General features: G+C 35.3%; 1 protein-coding gene and 1 long non-coding RNA gene across 7 annotated transcripts in view; one reads left to right on the forward strand and one right to left on the reverse strand.

The window, feature by feature from the left end:
* The window catches only part of cert1b (ceramide transporter 1b), a 355,936-nt gene extending 346,894 nt beyond the window's left edge, over positions 1–9,042 (reverse strand). For all 6 annotated transcript variants that reach the window (XR_015519789.1, XR_015519788.1, XR_015519790.1 and 3 more), the window contains exons 1-2: positions 8,701–9,042; positions 6,976–7,110 (exon numbers count right to left, since the gene is read on the reverse strand). Coding sequence is in view for 3 of the 6 variants with exons in the window: in XM_087300502.1 (XP_087156628.1) it covers positions 6,976–7,110; positions 8,701–8,844 (279 nt within the window). In the remaining 3 variants the exon portion in view is untranslated. The remainder of the gene's footprint in view (positions 1–6,975; positions 7,111–8,700) is intronic.
* LOC147838686 (uncharacterized) overlaps positions 1–14,753 on the forward strand; it is a 1,589,207-nt gene that overhangs the window by 1,041,199 nt on the left and 533,255 nt on the right. The window lies entirely within an intron of this gene.

Raw genomic sequence — 14,753 nt, forward strand, 5'->3', positions numbered from 1 at the left:
TGATAAAAACGAGAGGAGAATGTGATTGAGGGACGTTTGTTGGAAAATATCCAATCAGATTCAATCTTGGTGTGTGATGCATGACGCACACACGCACATTTTAAAAAGCTATTAACATCCTCATCCATAGGGGCGTCTGTTTAGTAGTAGCAACAGCTGAGAGAAAAAGAAGATGCACGTTTAATGTCAAGACAAAAAGAGCCATATGGCGAGGAAATAGCTGATAAAAACAACAAATCTAAAGCAACATCAGCATGCCAGGGAATCATCCTGAAATTCAAGCTGAGGTACACTCAGATCTTTTTTTATTTTCCGTGTGTGCGATTTTGCATAACTGAAACGGTATAGCTTCTCGCTGACCTTTAGAGAAGTCTTAGATTCAGGAAGTCTTTAAATCTTACTGAGATTTTAATTAATAACTTACTTAAAGTTAGAATATTTTGTATAAATAAATGTATAACATATTTTAACTAATTTACACTGAAATTAAAACAAATATATTTCGGGCAACTAAATCTAGAGTACATTTAGTCGACTTAAATCTTCTGAAATTTTAATAGACTAAAACTAGAGTGAAACTAAAATGATTCAGAAAACTTAGGGTGCTTCATTTGGTCCGGACCATGGGAAAAATGATACATTGTTGCATTTTCTGCCGTCTTTGGGTCGTTTTCACACCAGACTGCTGGCTTTGGTCCGAACCAGTTGAAACGAACCAAAATGCACTCATCTGACAAAATCCACATCTCTTATTGGCCAGATGTTGTTGAACATATTTCCTAAACTGCTTATTGATTGGTCAGAATTCACGTGCGGGAAAATGCCACTGAAATCCCGCAAGTAAACGAAACAAAATTTTGCTTTTTATTATGGAGCTATGACTGCGCTGACTGATTGTATCTCTGCTTTAGACAAACTATACATTTCGAGAATGAAGCGCGGTCGCAGCTGGAAAACAATGTTTTAATGCATCGCGTCAGGATGTGTTAAATGCATCAGGAGGAGACGTGAATTAATTAACTAAAATGCGACGTGGTCATCTTGCAGAAATATTACCAATTATCCATCAGGTAATGTTTCCCCCCCTCTCTCTTTCTCACTGTTGGTAAAGCGCTGTCAACAAATATTTTCCTTCATATCCCATAAATGCGCAGCGAATCGGCCTACGGCAGCTGGATTAGTCCATAGGCGCAGTACTTTTTGCAGTTGGATTTGTTTTAGTACGAATCATATTCTCACCAGAAACGAACCGCTCCAGGGTTCATTTTTCAAAGCATACCCAGACCACCTCTTCAAGCAGGTCTCGGTGGGTTTTTTTGGTCCGCACTAGAGTATGATTGCTGCATTCACACCTTCCCAAACGAACCGCACTAAGAGGGAAAACGATCTCTAGTGCGATTTAACTGAACTAAATAAGGCAGGTGTGAAAGCACCTTAAAATATAAAAAACTAGAACTAAAACTAGATTAAAATTTGCTGTCAAAATAACACCGATCTCTACTCTGATTAGGGTTGTATAAATATACCGGTATGACGGTTTACCACGATTTGAACGTGCACGATTATCATACCATGAACAATTGCATATCAACGGTTTTAACCCTTAAAGACCGAGACAGCCGCCCGCGGCTAAAAATAAGTATTGCTCTTAAATGTTTAATAACTTTTGATCCGCTGATCCGATTCATACAATTCAAAGATTGGCATAAAGAAGAGAATCTCAGCTTTCCAGTGCTGTATCACATAACATTCGGACTTTCAGAGGCTCCGGAATCAGTGCGGTTACGTCATCAAAATTTGACAACGCTGATTTGACAAAGAAACGCTTGTCACTGTGTCTCCGGACAAATCAGACATGATACATTGATGCAATGTCCCTCCTCCATGCCCAGATTGGTTCAAACTCGCTATATCACAACCAATAAGCATAGGTTTCGCTTTTGTTTGTGGACCAAGCTTTTTGAACAACACGGAATGAGAGATAGGCATACATTTATGTGCGGCTAAATAAAACGCAAAAAAAAATGTTTTGCATGAAATAATTCTCATACTAAGTACTTTTGCATGCACAGCAGCACAGAAACATGACAAAACAGTGACACAGCAAAGACGAACTGCTGCTCTTGCTGTTTTCAAAAGACACAAATGAAGATGCAGCTGTTTGTCTGCATTGCAGACAACCACATCCAAATCCATATCCACAGACAACCATATCCATGCTGGCACATAAAACCTAAGGATGTTCCATATTGAATCTAGTTTCGTTATGTAACTATTTATAGTATAGTAAATATTTATATCTATTTTTTACTGAGGATTTGCACCATGTTTATTTGGACTTTATTTGGACTTTGACACATTATTTATTATTTTCTTATTTTTATTTGTTCATTGTAAGTGGTGTTGTTTATAGTAACTAAAAATATATTATTTGGAAAAAGTCAAATTTGCTTCACTGTTCTATTATTTTGTAACATTTGTAACATACCGTATACCGCGAAACCGTCAAACCGTGGTATTGTTTTAGACGATTATCATACCGTGAAAAATTCATACCGTTACAACCCTAACTCTGATTATCTGTTAATTAACTGTAGATTTTATTCACAGTTGTGAATGGCATTATGGGAGGTTGATCTCTGCTCTGTCGACTTTTAATGTTAAAAATTCAACTGTACAGCTTAACAAAGAGACTTTTAGTGACATTATAGTAGTTTTAAATAATATAATGTGTACGAAATAATACATAGAGAGAAATAAGTACTGGTAGTTTATTACAAGTTTTTTGTAGCGTAATTTACAACACCAACTCAGACAATATAGCACTTTAAACAACTCAAAATGTTAATAAGTCACTTTTTTGAGCTTTTTAAGGTTAAAAGTTGTTGGAAGAAAGATCAAAGTCCTATAATGCAATTGAAAAGGATAAACAAATAGGGAAAAATAACAGATAAAAACATAAATCAGAAAACTACAGATTTTTTTTTTTTTTTACAGTGTAGGGAAATGTTTAATGTTTGAAAAAACTTTTGCAATATCGCATAGTATAAAGCAGCCGTAATCTGCGCCAAATAAGATTACATTCAATCTAAATCAAGCATTATGTATTCAACAGAGTTACTCAAGCACCTACAGTAGATACTGAATGTATGCATAAATATTTGACACTTCTAAAAAGCCAAACGTGACAGGTTAAAAACCAAAACACACATTGGCTCGCATTGTATTCTGCAGGTGTGTGTGTGTGTGCATGCAAGTGTGATTTTAGCATGAATGAGGGGGAAAATAGAGCACAGTCTGTCTGTTTCTGGCCAGCTGCCTGTGGCAAAGGATTGTGTCTGTCCTCCGTCAATCTCTTTTCTCCTTTCCTCTGCCCTAAAAACCAGCTCTCAGCACATCTACTGCCTCAGCGCTAATCATTTTACATTAGGCATAATGGCAAATCTAATTTATAGAGATGCAGTGAAACAGACATTTGACCAATACAGAAAGCAGATAACCAATAGGAGGAGTGAAAACAATATTTTTGATTAAAAATAAATTCAATTGACTCAACTACAAAAAAAAAAAAACGAATTAAATCACTAAATAAATATATAATATAATTAGGGGTTGAACGACTCCAGATTTAGTTGCTGATGAAGTCATCAATAAAACCGAAGATGCAGACATTTAGCAACATGCCACAGTTTGCAAATTATTTGCAGTGAAATACATAAACACAAATGCTGTTTGACAGCTCATAATACACTGCAAAACAATTCAACATTACCAATGACTCTTAGTGGACAACTAATGCATGGTCAACACTGTTCATTTCGTAAATAGTGCAACATTAGCATCCGGGCTAATTTGAGTGCAAAATAAATGCAGTCAACACATTGATCATGGTGCACGGACTACTAAAAATGTAACAATAACAGATATATTTAGTGCAATTCATGGCAGGTTATAACAACATAACGCAGGAGTAACAAAAGGCGTCGACTCTGTCAGACTTGCTCAACGCAGATTTTACCGTTTTTACAGCGCAGGTCAAAATTCGCTTTAAACTCTTGCTCAAGTCGTGCCTTTTTCACGGTTACTTGCTCATCTTGGTTATCAGACATCTCCTCTCACTACATGCATCTTCCCCGAGTTTACCTGGGCTGATGTTCACACAAAGTTTGCCACAACTCTCGACAGTTTCTTTCGGTGTGTTGTACGGTTCGTTCACAAAGCATGTCAACATGTCACAGAGGACAACAGCCAATCACATTACTGTTCCCGGGTTGCGTAAACACAATTGGCTATTATCTGCCCAAGGGTATTTGCATGACGCAATCTAACTGGCTGACGATTTAAAGTTTACTCACAGTTGAGGTAAAACATTGACGCTGACAGAAGAAAAACAACATTTAAATTAATTTCAATAATCCGAGGGCAGTTACATTCGGTGAACCTACATTTGTGTGTACAGCTGCCATGATGTTCAGCTCAAACCACGTGATATGCCCAGCGCGACTATTTGACGTCAATCAAAAAGTGTCGCAGCAGAGCATTAAATGTCGACTAGTCGGTGAAACCTTGAATATAATATGATATAATATAATATAATATAATATAATATAATATAATACAATATAATACAATATAATACAATATAATATAACAAAATATGGTTTTTTTTTGACCATGTTAAACAATATTTTGCGTGTTCAAATAGGCACAGAGTCAATATTTGTATTCTGGCATATTTTTTTATAAGAGTGTGTTTTGTATCTTCACTGGTTAAGGTCGATCACTGATAAAAAAAAATACAGTACAGCAGGTGATTCACTGCATCCTTCATTCAAATAATTTGTTCAAAACCACTGATTCATTTATAAAAACAAAGCAAGCGATCATCTTAATGAATGCATCTTTGACTTAAATAATTGGTTCAAATATAGATTCATCCAGGAACAAAATTCCCTTCGCATTGGGATGCACAAATTTGCTCCTGCTTTCTTTGAACTGTCATTGGTGAAACCAAAATAAGACAATATTGTGTCTAAAATGTAACTCCCTTGATGTAAAATATAAAACCCACATAACATTTACGAATACTTTTTTGATATTATTAAATTAGATCATCCATTACCAATATGAAAACCCTATACTGTCACCACTGGCCTGCCTGGTTTGGGACTTGTGAAGCTTCACATCAATAGATTTGCTCTTTAGTGTTTGGACTTTCAGCAGTGAAAATTAAACCACACTGAACTAAACTTCAACTCTGAAAACTGGACTGACTATTTCAATCTACTAGAACTTCTATGTACAGCTGCTTTGACACAATAAACATTGTAAAAGCGCAATAGAAGTAAAGATGAATTGAACTGAATATACAACCTATACACCTAAAACCATCATCTAACGCCATGTTAATAAACACATAGTAACACTTGTATTCTAAATGGGTATTAAAACATCAATACTTGCCAACAAAAATCATATTTCCAAAGCTGCCATAGCAAAAGAGAAATAAAAATAAGGCCTTTATCATAAAACTGATAATAAAGATGTCTAAAAGTGTCTAAAATATTACATATTCATGTTAATTTCCATTTAAATACAGTCCTACAGTTCCCAGCGTAACAATTTTGAACCAATTCTAGCTTTCGTTTTGAATGCACACCATCATTGTAATTTTGGCTCAGCTCTGAAAGTGTTTAATATAATATAATATAATATAATATAATATAATATAATATAATATAATATAATATAATATAATATAATATAATATAATATAATATAACATAATATAATATATAACATAATATATAATATAATATATAACATAATATATAATATAATATAATATAACATAATATAACATAATATAATATAATATATATCATAATATAATATAATATATAACATAATAAAATATAATAAAATATAATATAATATAATATAATATAATATAATATAATATAATATATATCATAATATAATATAATATAACATAATATAATATATAACATAATATATAATATAATATAATATAATATAATATAATATAATATATAACATAATATATAATATAATATAATATAATATAATATAACATAATATAACATAATATAATATAATATATATCATAATATAATATAATATATAACATAATAAAATATAATAAAATATAATATAATTTAATATAATATAATATAATATAATGTAATACAATGTAATTTAATATATTACAATACAATATAATATAATATAATATAATACAATACAAAATAATAAAATATAACATAACATAATACAATATAATATAATTTAATATAACAATAAAATATAACATAATAAAATTAAATATAATAAAATATAATAAAATATAATATAATAAAATATAACATAACATAATAAAATATAATATAATATAACATAATAAAATATAACATAATATATAATATAATATAATATAATATAATATAATTTAATATAACAATAAAATATAACAAAATAAAATTAAATATAATAAAATATAATAAAATATAACATAACATAATAAAATATAATATAATATAACATAATAAAATATAATATAATATAACATAATATATAATATAATATAATATAATATAATATAATATAATATAATATAATATAATATAATATAATATAATATAATATAATATGTGGGATTTTTCCACTATTTTAAACATTATTATGCTGATTGTTCAAATATTCACCCAGTAAATACTTGTATTCTGTCAAGGCATATTTTGTTTTGTGAACTGACAACAAAGATGTCTAACAGAGACTAAAACATTACATACCCAATCCATGCTAACTTCCATTCAAATCCAGTCCTACACTTCCCAGCGTAACAATTATGAACCAGTTCAAGCTTTCGTTTTGAATGCACACCATCATTCTAATTTTGGCTCGGCTCTGAAATTCCCACGACTGTCTGAAGGGATCTTTCCTCAGGATACTCACTGTGATGACAGCCTTGCTGAGGCAGAGGGAACCACGGCAGCCATACTCCCGCTCGTCCTGGGATTTGTAGTAACTCAACGTGTTGTTCTTCAGAACGACCCAGCGGTCCTGCCATCCATGAATGTAGTTAGTCCACTGTGGAGGGAACAGAAAAGTCACAATTATCAGGAGAAAGCAAAAGATGGAAGGATAAATAAGTATGGGATTATAATTACTATTTTTGGGCTGCATAATATTAGGAAAAATACATACATTAGAGTATTTTACCAAATTTGAAAAAAATTTTAAAAGATTTAATCATTTTAAAACCAATTACAAACATAGACAATACAGTAGAGCAAATATACAAATCAAAAGAAAGTCTAGAAGTATTCAGGTACAGAAATAAAATAATCAAGTGCACATTAAAACTGTATAGTCTGTATTGTTTAAATAATTAAGTAATCCTTTGGTTAAAAATGGAATAATTCCTTGTGCTCAAATGCTTTAAACTCTACTTTAAAATTGCTTAGTCACAGGCCTTAAAACAGACACAATCCATAAGCTTTCACTGTATTATGGTTAAAATGAATTGTACCTGGTCAGCTACAATCGTGACTCTGCAGTACAGATGCTGCGATGTGACTATTATTATAGACTCACACATCGCAATATCAATGTTAAAACGATATATTGTAAAAGCCTATATTACTAGCATCATTAACAGACCATTCCAAAAAATAAATTACTTGGAGTACAGTAAAAATCAGCTATTTATATTTATGACCAATTAAAAAACTAATCAAAATCATTATATATAGAGACAAGAAATGCTTAAGAACTATAAATGAACACACATTTGAAATCTAATCCAAATGTTAACCAACATGCACGCAACCATATTGATTCATGAAAATAAACGCATGACTTTGTCCAATGCATCATTGAGAGTTTTATTATTGAATTTATAAACATCCTCCAGTTGGGGGATGGGTTCAGGTCATCATGTGGAATAACAGTGTAATCTCTCGTGGAATATGCTCTTCTCATCACAAAAGCAGATGATCGGCTGACTGAGTCATGAGGAGAGGTTTTCTCGTTTAATCCCATCAGGAAGACAAGACGAGCAGATGAACTCTAGTAACCCCGTCTAACTCCAGCTTCAGCACTTAACCTGCTGCATCCCTTCTCAATTATACTGAGTGACTACACAAATACGAGCACGAAGAAAGACATTTATGGCTCACATAATATATATATATATATATATATATATATATATATATATATATATATATATATATATATATACTAAAAGAACCTTGAGGCATAAAATAAATGAATAAACAAACCTGTTATAATACGAGAAAACAATAATCTATTCAAATTGTTAAGTATTGATGCCCTGTTTTTGACTTGTGCATAATTTAATTGTGAAACCCATGTGGTTGGGCAGTAATGAGAGCATAATGAGAGTCACCACTGAGCAACGGATCTGAAGTAAAACATGGTGCATGATACTGTAATGTGAAACAGGTACACACATGTGTAATCGTCGTGAAAATGTCGCCATTTTAATCAAACACAGCGATCCTCCTTCACTTTTTTATTATAGTATCTTTTCAGACCTTCTCCGTGACATTCGGCCAACTGACTGACGTTTGTTTACATCGGATCAGGTGGAAACACACACTAAAAACATTGGCTTTTCTGGTTTGGGAGGCGATGCTCGAGAGCTGAACCCACCTTGCTGAGCACCCCGCTGAATTCTGCCACCCCACCGTGCGGTCCGGGTCCCGGATCGGCGTCTAGATCCTCGTCGGAACCGGAGGAGTTCCAGCTCTGGCTGTCCGGTAGGAGTCTGCCGTTTGGAAGCGGGCTGGAATTCATAACGACTCCAACGAACGCACGAACGCTCCACCGAGGGCGAAAAACGACGAAATCTGAAGAAACGCGGCCGTGGAATCAGCGGTGAGTGTCCGTTTGAAGGCCTCGCATCGATTACAGTGTTGTTTATCCAGAAAATCCCGAAAATAAGCGGTAAATGTGGAAGTAAACCGTCCGTGTGTTGATTACATGTGAGTGTGTGTGTGTGAGGCTGCGCGAGGGAGAGAGACACCCGCCCCCCCTCTCTCTCTCTCTTGCTCGTTCACTCACTCACTCTAAAAAACGCCCTCTAAATCAGCATCAGCTGCCAAGAGAGATTCTGCTGCTCACTCTCAGCCGCTACGAGAATGAATTAATGTTCGTGAATAAAATTAGTTTCGTCTCTACGTTTTCCCACGGTTGTTTTGTTTTTTAAATGTGGTTTAGTTGAACTCGACGTCATCATCCTCAGCCGCGGAGGCGCGCGCTTCTTCTCCTCCAGCTCAAGGGGCGCTGGCTGGCTACTGGATGACGTCACCAAAGCTGCTTTTTCCTTAAATGGAAACTTTTGCCCCGCCTCTCCTCCGAAATGATTGACAGTCTATAGAGTTTTAGGTAAATACCAAATACAAGGCTTTTTGAATAAGCAATTTTAATATTAGTAAGCTTCCCATAAAGCTTTCTAATTTTCACAAGCATGCATTGTTACCATGGATGATTGACAATATTAACTCTTATTTTATAATAATAGACATACACACCGAAATAAATCTCTTTTTTAAATAATTGGTTTAAAAATGATATATTTTACAACTTTTAAATATTAATGGTCATGTGCATACCTATTTGGAGTTTCTAGGAAAATGTTCCCTTTATATACCTGTCAAAGAGTATATGATGGTAACTAATGTTATTCCCTCAGAGCTTAAGAAACTATTAGAAAATGACATGACTCAAAATACAAATTTAGATTTTAGTTTTAAATTGGAAGGTATAAATATAAAAGAAAAAAAATTTATAATAATTATCTTAGAATGATTTCCCGGATTGTCAGTGTTCCTTCAGCCTCTGGTTTTTGGAGATCACAAATTCAAGATGTCAACTGGAAGGAGAGTTTTAAGATCTCCAGACATTTTTGTATAACAAATAAAGTTAGAGAGGTATCCTTTAAAATAGTTCATTGTACTTATCCTATAAAACTAGCCTGATCTCACGAGGAAACGTAAGTATTTTACAATTTGTCAGTTTAGTGGCTAATTCGAATGAATTCGAGTTCAGTCGTACGAAAATGTATGATTTTAAAAAGGAGGGGTGGCACCTGACCCCTTCCCTAACCCCAACCATCATTGGGTGATGAGCAAATCGTACTAAATTGTATGAATTAGAATTAGATTTTACGAATTCATACGAATTAGCCACTAAATCAAAAAGTTACACATTGCCATAAGATTGCATTGGTAAAACAGGTACTTGCAAAATTTTGTAAAGATGTTGATTTAAAATGTCCTTTCTGTAAGGAAGAGAGTATTGTTCATTTATTTTATAATAGTATTTATACGCAAGTGTGATCTTTTCTTTTTTGTTAAGCAGATTATGAATATTGAATTGGAATTCAAAGAAAAAGATTATGTTTTATGAGAATGTTGTTGATTTTAAAATCTGCTTCATTGTTAATTTGCTCATTATATATGGATTTTCTATTCATAAATGTAAATAGGCAGTGAAACAAAAACTAATTGTACTCACTTTAAAATAGAAATAGGTCATTAGCTGTGTACGATAAAAGAAACTAAAAATACCAATGCAAAAAGATTAATTTAAAGTCTTTAATCTTCTCTTTGAAATGTTGTAATTTATTTGTATTTCTTTTTATATTGAATTCATTTTGATTTCAATGTGATGTTATGTTATTGTCCTGTATGTTCTGTGTTCTTTTTAAATAGAGAATAAAGAATAGGGAACCCACGTTTTTGGGTGAATATAAATAATATTCTATATAAAAATGTCAATACAATATACAAACTTTATTGTCAGACTAACATCTGATTTTCTTTTCCATAACAGCATGTGAAATACTCCTTACAAGTAGTCTTTACAAACATATGTAACCCAGCCGGTCCTACGCCACCCAACCCTCTCCAAGCTGGTTTCGAACTGGGGACCTTCCGCATGGGAGTCGGTTGCTCTAATGCTGCGTTCACACCGGACGCGAACGCGCCTCATGCGCGAGTGATTTACATGTTAAGTTAATGCAAACGCGCGAATAGACATCCTGCGGCACGATATGCGCGAATGGTGCGGCACGAATGGCGAAAATTGCGCGAATGGCGCGGGACGAATTGAGCGTTTTGCGCTATTGACGCGCTTAACGAGTGTTTCGCGCGAATATCTCAAGTTCGAAAATCTGAACTTCAGCGTACATTCGCGCCGCGTTAACCAATCAGAAGCTTGCTCTTGTGGGGGCGTGATTGTGACGTAAAACCTTCACCGACAACAGTTCATCAAACTCGGCTTGGCTCAGTCAGAAGCACCGCTGAAAGCCTCCGTCATCCAGGTTCAGTTTCTGGGGGAGTTTATGAGCTCACAGAGCTGGATGCACCTTTGAAAGCATGTAGTGGACTCAGACACGACCCTAAACGTATCAACGCTGTTTTTCCTTCTTCATAAAGCACATAAACACTGTTATTTTCTTCATAAAATCCATGTTAGCCATTTAGCTATGAAGCTAGAGTCTTCGGGTAGACAGAAGCCCTGCCCATCACGCGAATCCGCATCTGTTCTGAAGTGAATTTGACGCGCGAATGAAGCGAGTAAACTCAAATGTTCACGCGGTTATTTACGCGCGAATTATCCGCGCGTTCCGCGTCTGGTGTGAACAGCATTACAAGGAGGCTAAAGACCATGGCCTCTAGTGTCTGTCGCTAAAGCACCTTTAGAGGTCAGAGGAGTGAGGTTTACCTGCACAGCACCTACTGGCTGGCCTCCATTACACTCATCCCCCTAAACCTCACTCCCATCCAGGTCACGGCACCAATGTAACTCCGCCGGTCCTACGCCACCCAACCCTCTCCGAGCTGGTTTCGAACCGGCGATCTTCCGCATGGGAGTTGGTTGCTCTAACAAGGAGGCTAAAGACCATGACCTCTAGCGTCTGTCGCTAGAGCACCTTTAGAGGTCAGAGGAGTGAGGTTAACCTGCACAGCACTTACTAGCTGGCCTCGGTTACACATACATACACAAACATTAAAAAAGGTTTCATTTTAAACAAACCTTATTCAATATTTAGGTAAATACAAGAGCCTTTTTGAAGAGAAAAGCAAACTTTGGGATTTAACCACGTTTTTTGACAAATACCAATAGTATTCTATGCAAAAATGTGAATATTTAATGTAAAAAAAATTATTTATTATTATTAGGAGCTTATTTTGGATTGAATAAATGTGTTTTTTGTTTTTGCACATGTTATTGATTGGTTGCTAAATGGCTTTTGGTTAATCCACTTTAAACAGCTATAGACCATTTTGAGGGATGTACACCAAAACAATGGTCCCAACATAATTCCTGTTTTACATTTTTAATTTCTACAGCTTCCAGGAATCCAGAAAAGAGCCACATATTGATAAATAATGTTATAACGGCTGTTTTAACAATAAGTTGTGATTAAATTGCCACTTGTTACAGTTATGAAATAGTTTGATAACAAGCAGGAAATGTTCACGGGCCAATGACATGACCACATTAAAATGGTCTATAGCAGGGGTCACCAATCCCGGTCCTGGAGGGCCGGTGTCCCTGCAGGGTTTAGCTCCAACTTGCCTCAACACACCTGCTGGGTGTTTCAAGTATACCCATTGCCTTGATTAGCTAGTTCACTTGTTGTGTGTTTGATAAGAGTTAGAGCTAAAATGTGTAGGACACCGGCCCTCCAGGAACAAGTTTGGTGACCCCTGGTCTATAGCTTGATCATCTCCTGGTTTATTCCCAGTTTTACAGCAGGTTTGACTAATTTTTCAGTTTTTTTTATCATAAAAACAATGAGTTATACATTATAAACAGTGATGTTGTGGGTGGTTTCCAGGCCTGTGCATCTGCTAAGTCGTAGTGTATTATTTAGCATGTCATTTTGTGGTTCAGCTTTGTTTGTATTTAGTTTTAAGCTAGGGTGTTCACTAGTTTGCTTAAAGCACTAACCCTAAAATGTGAGCAATGAGTTACTTAACATTAGCATACTCCAAATGTGGTTTGATGACTTAGATTTCCCTCTTTGCTGTGTGTTAAGATGATTTAAAATGCAATAAAACACTTAATAACAGATCTCTAATGTTGTTTTAGATTGATATGTTTTCTGTGAGGTTGCGTCTTCCAGTATGAACACTGGTTTATTACAGCGTTGGCACATGCATTAGGAAAAAAATATTTCATTGGATAAATGGAAGAATCCTGTAGTGCAGATTTATAAAACTGCTAAGCAAACAGAAACGTGTGATCAAATTTCCTCTTCCTGTTGACCTCTGGTGGAAAGGGCAAGCATGTGAATCAGCACACATGACCAGGAGCTCCAAATCAATAGAATGACTGTATTATATTAAGTAAATAAAAGAAAACTTTTTTTTTTGTTGTTGCAATTTTTCAAATCATGCAAATGAATTATATTCTTACTGGCCACTATATTAGGTACACCAGTCCAACTGCTTGTTAACGTAAGTTTCTAATCAGCCAATAACATGGCAGCAGCTCAATGCATTTAGGCATGCAGACATGGTCAAGACGATCTGCTGCAGTTTAAACTGAGCATCAGAATGGGGAAGAAAGGGAATTTAAGTGACTTTGAACGTGGCATGGTTGTTGGTGCCAGACGGGGTGGTCTGAGTGTTTGAGAAATTGCTGATCTACTTGGATTTTCACGCACAACCATCTCATAGGTTTACAGAGAATGGCCTGAAAAAGAGGAAATATTCAGTGAGCGGCAGTTCTGTGGGCGCAAATGCCTTGTTGATGCCAGAGGTCTGAGGAGAATGGCCAGACTGGTTCCAGCTGATAGAAAGGCAACAGTAACTCAAATAAGCACTCGCTACAACCGAGGTCTGCAGAAGAGCATCTCTGAACACACAACACGTCCAACCTTGAGGCGGATGGGCTACAGCAGCAGAAGACCACACCGGGTGCCACTCCTGTCAGCTAAAAACAGGAAACTGAGGCTACAATTTACACAGGCTCACCAAAACTGGACAATAGAAGATTGGAGAAACGTTGCCTTCTCTGATGAGTCTCCATTTCTGCTGCCACATTCAGATGGTCGGGTCAGAATTTGGCATCAACAACATGAAAGCATGGATCCATCCTGCCTACCTGAGTATTGTTGCTGACCATGTCCATCCCTTTATGAGAACAGTGTCTCCTTCTTCTGATGGCTACTTCCAGCAGGATAACGCACCATGTCATAAAGCGCAAATCATCTCAGACTGGTTTCTTGAACATGACAATGAGTTCACTGTACTCAAATGGCCTCCACAGTCACCAGAGCTCAATCCATAAGAGCACCTTTGGGATGTGGTGGAACGGGAGATTGGCATCATGGATGTGCAGCCGACAAATCTGCAGCAAATGCTATCATGTCAACATGGAGCAAAATCTCTAAGTAATATTTCCAGTTAAGGGAGTTCTAAAGGCAAAAGAGGGTACAACCCAGGTACTAGGAAGGTGTACCTAATAAAGTGGCCGGCGAGTGTATGTCTAAAAATGTTCACGTTAAAGTTTGAGCCATCATCATGACTTCATGCAATAAGGTTTTAATATATCAAAAGTTAAACATTTCATCATGGTTCAGAGTTCATTTGGCATGTGTTCAACAGAGAAAATGGTGATTTTTTTTCTATCCAATCTCTTTTTTTGTCCACTAGATTGTACGAATCATTGTGCAATAGTACAATAAA

This window comes from Danio rerio, chromosome 21 (genome assembly GCF_052040795.2).
Source record: "Danio rerio strain M-AB ecotype USA chromosome 21, GRCz13ab, whole genome shotgun sequence".
NCBI lineage: Eukaryota > Metazoa > Chordata > Actinopteri > Cypriniformes > Danionidae > Danio > Danio rerio.